The sequence below is a fragment of the Phalacrocorax carbo genome, chromosome 9, assembly GCF_963921805.1.
Source record: "Phalacrocorax carbo chromosome 9, bPhaCar2.1, whole genome shotgun sequence".
Taxonomy (NCBI): Eukaryota; Metazoa; Chordata; class Aves; order Suliformes; family Phalacrocoracidae; genus Phalacrocorax; species Phalacrocorax carbo.
The window spans coordinates 8,344,578-8,352,837 of NC_087521.1; the positions used below are offsets into that span (position 1 = coordinate 8,344,578).

At 43.8% G+C, this 8,260-nt stretch overlaps 1 protein-coding gene across 9 annotated transcripts in view; it reads right to left on the reverse strand.

The window, feature by feature from the left end:
• HECTD1 (HECT domain E3 ubiquitin protein ligase 1) overlaps positions 1-7,368 on the reverse strand; it is a 63,960-nt gene extending 56,592 nt beyond the window's left edge. For all 9 annotated transcript variants that reach the window (XM_064460200.1, XM_064460197.1, XM_064460196.1 and 6 more), the window contains exons 1-2: positions 7,218-7,368; positions 4,674-4,954 (exon numbers count right to left, since the gene is read on the reverse strand). In XM_064460200.1, coding sequence (XP_064316270.1) covers positions 4,674-4,813 — 140 coding nt within the window. In that variant the 5' untranslated portion in view covers positions 4,814-4,954; positions 7,218-7,368. The remainder of the gene's footprint in view (positions 1-4,673; positions 4,955-7,217) is intronic.
• Between the last annotated feature and the right edge of the window lie 892 nt (positions 7,369-8,260).

An 8,260-nucleotide genomic window follows, 5' to 3' on the forward strand; every position in this document is an offset into this window, starting at 1 on the left:
CATTTCACAAAGAGCAACCAGAAAGACATTAGCACATTAAAACTCTCAACCATTGCAAAAAACCCAACCACCCAGCAACAAAACACAGCCTTAAAAACCAGAATATTTCTAGACATTACGCTGCAACAAGATAGCTCCCTGAAAAATATAGCACATGCCCCTACTTCCATCTCAGAAAAGCACTCTCAAGATGCTGAAGATCCTAGTTACATTGGAGACCACAGAGTGAACGACTCCAGTGCTGGCTTTTCACTGCTGTCACATCCTCTGCCTTCATTAAAAGGCAAAAAAAGTTAGTAGGAATCACATGAGTCTTGCCGTTGTAAAGCTTATAAAATTTTATTTATTGAGATCTCTGCATTAGCCCAAACTAATAATTCACCAAGAACATATGCTTGGCATGGTTTAAAATAATGAAAACTGTACTCTATTGTTGACAGCAATATTTACCCTCATTTACTCATGGCTCCACTCCAGCACAAAACTGTAATAATAGCCTGACTTTTTTTTTCCTTGAAATAACAGAATGAGCAAATCTGTAGGGCACACAATATGAAACCACCTTGATACAGATAGAGCTGCCCTCTCAGCCTGTCAGTTTTATCACAACACACTCACACAGCCAAAGGGGAAGATATGCTTTCTCTTTTTGAACCTTAATAAGGCTTATTTCATCTATTCAGTGTAGAAAAGATTTTGTTCAGGTTTTACTTTACTTATCACACTACTGCCTTGTTCTACAGGTTTTCTTTGTAATTGAGGAAAATAATTAAATAAAATCTTCCTTGCTAAATACTTTTACTCTGGCAGATAGAGAAAGAAAATAGCAACACAAAGCCCAGATCTGAGGAGTTCTCATTTTATTTCACCAAAAATAAAGTAAAAAAATCAGACAGGGCAGAAAAGACAAACTGAAACACCTATGTGGAAAAGGGCTACTTTAGTAACATGAGATTGTAACTAACAGCCTCTACATTGTCTTTGAAACTACCTGCAACAATTTAAACACTAAAAATATCATTTCAATTATGTTTATATAAAAGGCATACTTGAAACTCCTGTTAAAGTTGACTTAATTGCACACAGTTTAACTGTGTTAGTGTGACTAACACAATCATGAGTTTAAACTATTTTACTCCAATTCAACTATTTAACAGAACCATTTCTATTCACTCATTAGGTTTCCGCAGTTCAAGCTACTGGCTTTTGCTGCTGGTTACAAGTTAGCCGTTCTTCACGCTAAGTGACTAACGTTGTCTGTGAGTCATTATCACCAGAAGATGAATATGCCGCTGATTTTTGTAATGCTAACGTATGAGTAACACTAAAAATAAATTAACCAGATGTAATATGTAAATCTGGAGAGAAGTAAAGAAACGTCAATTATTTGGCATCACTACCTGTTACTGGCTGCATACCCCACAACCTGTTTTGATACTGCTAGACGTGTGCCAGAACACTAGGAAATACAGAACCATATATTTGTGCCTACTTTTCATTTTTCTATTTTGATCTGAAACACTAGTTTCAGTATCTGTTACTTCTGTAGATACAAATTACTAGCTTTAAAATATACCAATACCTTGAGAATATGCTTGCAAAGCAACCCTATTACTTTACTACAATAATGAAGTACAACATTCTGAATCCATCATTTCAGTACTTCCTCCCCTACACCTCCCCCAAGTTTGTGATCTTCTTTTGCTAAGTGAGGCTGTGTATAGCCCTTAACCCCTTAAGAAACCAGGCTGGAAACAGTACTGTGCTTTTAGGGAAAATGCGCAGCATTCATCTCAATGTTTTTCATGTGTGTCTGTTTCGTAGCTTTGTCAGTCCTCACCATACACAGCTGTTAATCACCAGAGGTACTTCACTAGAACGATGAGCTTTTTCTTAGCTTATGTCATAAGAGTAGATAATTTTGTATGTAAAAGTGGACTAATACTTAACATTTAAAGTCGCTCTAACTGATCCCTGAAAAACATCACATTTCATTCTCCAAGAAATTGACTATTTTAAGATTCCAACTTCCATCTTACAGTTGTTTAATTCCACAGATGAAATGTTTTCTTAGTCAACATAATTAATAGCAATAAACAACTCCAAGGTCTTGAAAAACGTCAGCACAGCATACAAAAATTTGGGGACACTCTTCTTGCTTAATAGAAGAAAAAAAAAGTTGTTAAGTCCAGAGGCTGGCTTTCTTACCAACAAAAGTATGTCCACATTATAAATCAGGCATACACTGAAAACATTTTCAAAATTAGTTCCTGAAAAATGTGTTTGGCAACTCTTCTGCCACATATTAAATCTCCTATTTAGACAAGCAATAATTCCTTTAAAAACATAGCTGAAAAGCAACTTTAAAATATTATGAAGGATTATTTTAGTTACACTCAGCACATGACGGATTTGGCTACTTGAACTGTCATTTAGAAAGATTCAAAAAATACTTTTCCAGACATCATCTATTTATGTACCTCAAAACGTAGGCTGTGATACCACAGACACCCAAGACAATCCACGGAGAATTTCTCCACTGAAGAGTGTATACTTTTCTCGGCTTCTCCCTTACTTCCAGTTACACAGTTCCACCTCCAGTACTCATCAGACACCTCTACAACCTGCTGTAATTCACTGTAACAGGAGAAAACTAGCCACCTTCTTCAGTGGGTTTAAAGAGCAGCTTGCTTTTTAGTGAATTAGAGGAGTCCAGTAAGCCCTGACACTGGCATGAAGCAAGAATATTGTTGGGAGGAATAAAAAATATGAGCAATAAATGAGAAGTAACAGCTCTCCCTTTTGAAGGCAATGAGCAATTATGTCAGCTCACCAAATATCATGGAACTATATCTTCAGTGTATTCACAGTGGCAATTAAAAGATGCAAGTCTTAACTTTATTGTAAAATCACTTGAACCCGCAGGGAACCTTGGTAACTTTTTCCCCAATTTACACCTTATCCTCCTGTTTGCCTTTGAGGGAAGCTTACAACAGCAAGAGATCAACAACTTAGAAGGCCAGTAAAATTAAATTATACCGAGGCACAAAACAAAAAATAAAAGCCAAATGGTATTTTAAATGTTTCTTCCTTCAGCCATAAAACCTAATTTTAAAACCACAACACTGCAATAATAGAGCCTTCATTACCTATACTTTAAGAAAAAAAAAAGCACTTGGACCATTTAATTTGTTTATGTTGAGATAAAAGTCTGTTCTAAATAAAATGCATAAAACCCACAACTGGTTTATATTAAAAGTTGACATTTCATTCCTGATCCTCAAATACCCAGAAGATATCCTTACAAATGCTTATGCTCAAACTTCTACTTCTGTTCTACACTGAATGTACTGAAGCAGGAAGTTCCTGGATTTGTCAGAAAAAAATCATTAACTACCAAATTCTTTCCTGCAGCAGCAAATTAACAAGCCAGTAAATCAGCTTTTCTGAGGCTGAAAACATAGTGCTCCACCATTATCAGTGCCACGAGGGACAGACAGGGAAGTCGAATGCATCTCCCTACAGTAAGTCTCTTTCAAGCCAAAATTTTGCCTGTAAGCTCATGGAGGCCGAGATCAGGCAATTTCAAATTCTAAAGCCATGTACAAAACTGTGCTCACTGTTACATAACTACTGCAAACCCAACTTAGAGATGTATGAATTTTACACTTCCTGTAATAAAAGAAGCCGTGAAAGATGAACAGCTTTTAGGAGCTAAGCCCAAAAACTGTTCTCTTCTTCAAGGCTACAAAACTAAACACTGTAACAAACAGCTACCTTCTTAAATGCTTCTAAACCCACACTCCTAAGGAGCGGGACGTATCAGAAAGACATTAGCCATGCTCTGAGATGCAAAAGAAAGGAAAGAGAGAGTAATAAAAAAAGATGGAAAAGAGGAGAGATGCAAGAGCATCAGAAGTAGAACTAGGGAGACAAACCAATAAAAAACAACAAACCACCAAAAAAACCCATAAGCTATGTCAGATTTAAAAGTTGTGATTGTTCACACTTTTCCAACCTCCTTCCTATACTACCGGCAGGCCCTGGCAGGAAGCAGGGTAACACGTGCACAGCAACACTACCAAGTAACAGAAGTGGTTACGTCGGCATTTTGTGCAGTGAGAAATGTACAAGGAGTAAGGGCAGCAACCCTGCTACAGGAAGCCCACAAACGCAGCTGGGGAGGCAGGTGGCATGGACAGCAACATTCCTCCGAGAAGGGGCAAAAGATTTGTGTGAACAGTGGTTAATATTTGTGATTTTTGCCTGGATTTACAGAGCTCAGAAAAAGCTACTATATCTCGAGAAAAGCGTTGCGAGAGTATGGATGCTTGAATATACATAGGTGATCCTTATAGTTTCAATGCAAAAAAACTTTTTCTCTACCATTAAAAACAAAACAAAACCCCAGCACTTCCACATTGCAACTCTAAACACATTTCTTTAAATTAAACAACGGGATCATGTGTCGGAATGGGCACTGCGGATCACCCACAGGACACGACCTTTTTAATCACACAACACTAGCTGAAACATTTCATTTCAGTGATCTACACTCAAGTTCAGTCTGTAAAAACATTTTTGAGGCTGAACGTTTCTAGGAATGTTAAATGTTATATCCAGCTACCAAGAGAGGAAAATAACATTCCATAAATGAAAGCCAAACTACTTACGTTTCAAAACAGCGATCCACGTTGTCTGACATCAGAAGTAGCATGCATAGCTGTTCCAGTGCTATTAGCTGCATATCCCTTTCATCTCCCTGCCCCATCTGCAGCCATTCCAGCAATGTGTCTGGGTCCACATCTGCCATGTTGGTTTTTTTAAAAAACAAAAAGCCGCCTCTGCTTAAATTAACAAGTACCAGAAAAATCCCTTAATTGTCCAAGCCACACTAACTTGAGCACAATCTATGTCTCCTCTTCAGCAAGCCCTAGGCTTTTGCAGTTTTCACCTGGAAAGAAAAAGGGAAAAAAATATAATCATCACAATCTTGGCTTTAAACATTTTGGATTTGCTCATCTCTAAAATGCATAGCATACTTTTGGGCTGACATTAAGAAAACTTACACATATTTGACCAGCAATTTTTTTTTTTCAAGCTTCATATGTGAGTAAGCAGTAATTGAGTTTTTTCTGTTTCACTGGAAATAAATCTCTAGTTCCAGCTGACAGTCACACCAGACTTAGACCTACTCTTATTAACAGGATAACTCAAAATTAAAATTCAGAATAGAAAAACTGTGCTTAACCCTTGTGTATATTCTCAAAGCTAATAGAAAAATGGTGCTGTCTTGCCTATCCCCTTTCCTTTCATATCACTGTATTATAAAGCATCCAACTTTCTGAAGTATACTCACTAAAGTATTCAAATACAGAGAAACCTCAAATGTCACATTTTAAGTACAAACCCACAAAAAAGAAGATGCACAATTAAAGACTTCAGAATCTTTGCAGTAGTTTATTAGTCCTTCATCTTTTAAAACAGTATTCGAACATACGGAAAATAAGCTTTTAAAGTCAAACGACAAAAAAGGCATTTTAAGAATCACTTCCATTTTCAAGAGTTAGGGGTTTGTTGTTTGGGGTTTTTTTAGAAACAAAAAATATTTAATTCATAGCTTTTAAAAACTGCAGTGAATAATTAAAATAGTTCATGTACATATAAGGAAAACAGCATTATTTGTTGGCCCAATGCCATAGTTGTACATGCAAGCTGAAGACCAAGAAAGTCCCTTTAAAATGTTGAGACACTTTTGACCTATGCACTTGCTTTTCACTTTGTTTTACTAACAAATAATCAAATTCACCTCCCATGCCTAAGACGACAGCAAACATGACTGTTTTCATATAAAAACTGAAACAAAGGTTACAAACCTCTCTCTCCAAATTAAACATACATGAAAAGAGTTGACCATTTTTTGAATATAGCTTATAAAAAAAGAATTAGTTTACCAAACTCTCATATAAATATGAAATGCTGGACAGTATCCCCACAAATTGGGGGGGGGGGGGGGGGGAGTATCGGTGGGAGAAAGAAGCTCCATATGGACAAAGTCTGCCTAGTTGTTTACTTGCTGCTAATGAGTTAATAGTTAAAAAATAACTCCTCCAAGGGCACATCTACAAAAGGGATTCAGAAATTGGTATTATATGGAGAAACGCACACTGAATCAGCAGCGCTGTTTCACAATAGCTTTGGACTCAAAGAAGTGACAAAACAAAGTACAACAGATAGAATTTTTTTATAATTTAGGACCATAACGACACTACAGATCACTCATTTACTGCCTGCCACTTATATATTTTTGTTACTGCTGTAGTCTTGCTCTGAGAAATAACTTCAGGTCACCAAATCCATGTTCTGCGCTTTAAACAATGCCTATGGTCCTCCGAGCTGTTTACAGACTGTATTTCCTGTTCCAAGACTAAATAAAGCCACTTCCAGCCAGTACAAGTGGAACTGTATTGTAAGCATAGTACGTCTCCTTAGCGCGACTAAATTATTAACTTCAGCTGAGGGTGGGAAGAAAGGGGGGAAAGAAAGGAAGAAAGGAAGGGTGAAGGCAACAGAAACAGGAAAATTAAGAGAGCGGGTGAAAGTGGGGTAAGTTCGATACAGGCACCTGCCGTCCTCCCACCCCAAGCGGGCTCTAACCAGACGGAAGCGAAGCGCCGAGCAGAAACGGAGCGGGGCGACAGGCCTCTCCGCTCCGGGAGGGCCGCACCGCAAGCGGGGCCCGGCCGCGGCCCGGCGCACCCCCGCCGCCGCCCGGGCCTGCCCACACCGAGACACCAGGCGGGCCCCCGAGCCCCCTCCCCACGCCGGGGGCCCGGCCGACACCCCACCCCTCCCCGGGAAAGGGGGCCCCCGCGCCACCTCGCCGCCCCCGCGCCACCTCGCCGCCCCCGCGCACGGCGGGCCGCCCGTGAGGGGCTCCCCAGCCCCTCCGCCCCGCTCGGCCCCGCCGCCCCCACACCGAGGTTTGCCGGCACCCGCCACCGCCCCCCACGCGGGGCCCCGGCCCGCGGCCGAGCCTCCCGGCCCGCTCCCTCCGGGCCTACCGGCACCGACCCGCCAGGCCCGGGCAGCGCCGCTCGAGTTCCCGGCCAGCCGCAGGCCTGGCAGGGTGACCCGGCCTGGCGGCTCAGGAAAGGCGCCGAATCCCTCAGCGCCGGCAGCGGCGGTCCCTCCGCCCTCCCTGCCCCGCTGCTCACCTCGGCCTGCCGGAGCCGACCCCCTCCTCAGCGCCGCGGTGGGACAGGGGAAAAGGCGAGGCGTCGGCGGCCCGGGCCCGGCGGCGGGCGGCAGGCAGCGGCGTCCATGGCGCTCAGCCCGACGGGGGAGCAGGCGGGAGGGGGAGGGAGGGGAGTCGCGCCGCCGCGGCGGCCGCGGGGGGAGGAGCCGTAGCCGGCGCCGGCCGAGCGGCCGCCGGGGGCGCTGCAGAGCGGCCCCGCCTCGGGCGGGAGAGCACGGCGCGGCGCGGCGCGGCACGGGGCCCCGCTCCCCCCGCGCCGCCCCCCGGGCGTGGCCTACCCGGCCCCGGCGCGGCGCCCCCCGCCCGAGGGGCACCGCGGCCCGCCGCCCCGTCCCGGCCCCGCCAGGGTTCTCCGGGCCGGGCACCGGCCCTGGGAGCGGGGCCGCGGCTCCTTAGTGGTGGGGAGCGGGGGCTGAGGGCTGTCCCGCCCGCCCCAGCCTCGGCGGGCCCTTCCCCGGCTGCGCGGGGATTTTCTGGCTTTTGCTAAATGCTTACGGGTCATTTTATTTCATTCCATGTTCTGGTTATTTATTGCCACACAGCCACAGCAGTCTTCGTATTTATAGACGAGGGTTTATACCTTGCAGGGCCCGCTCTTCAAAACCCTCTGATCTCGATCCTGCACCTCCACCAAAGGCGCGATGGTGAACGCACTTAAACATCACCGTAATGGCTCTGCCAGAGCAGAGGTTTTAACTTGCCGTCATCCTGTAGTCAGTTTGAGATACTGCAACTAAACCGCGTAGCTGGAGACAGGCTTTGCAGCAGAGCAGCCCCCCTGCCACGCGTGCTGCAAAATGCTGGGCGGTTACCTTGCAAGGGATTGAAAAGGGAACTGCTGTAAATTTGAAATGAAGGACTAAAAGGACTTGAGAGCCAGCTGCTATAAATTTAAAATGAAGGGCTAAAAGCGAAGGATCTTCAAAATAATTTCCTTCTCTGTAGGATGACATGCGTGCTTCTGAGGAATCTAAGCCCATTAATGTAAGTACAGTAAATAAG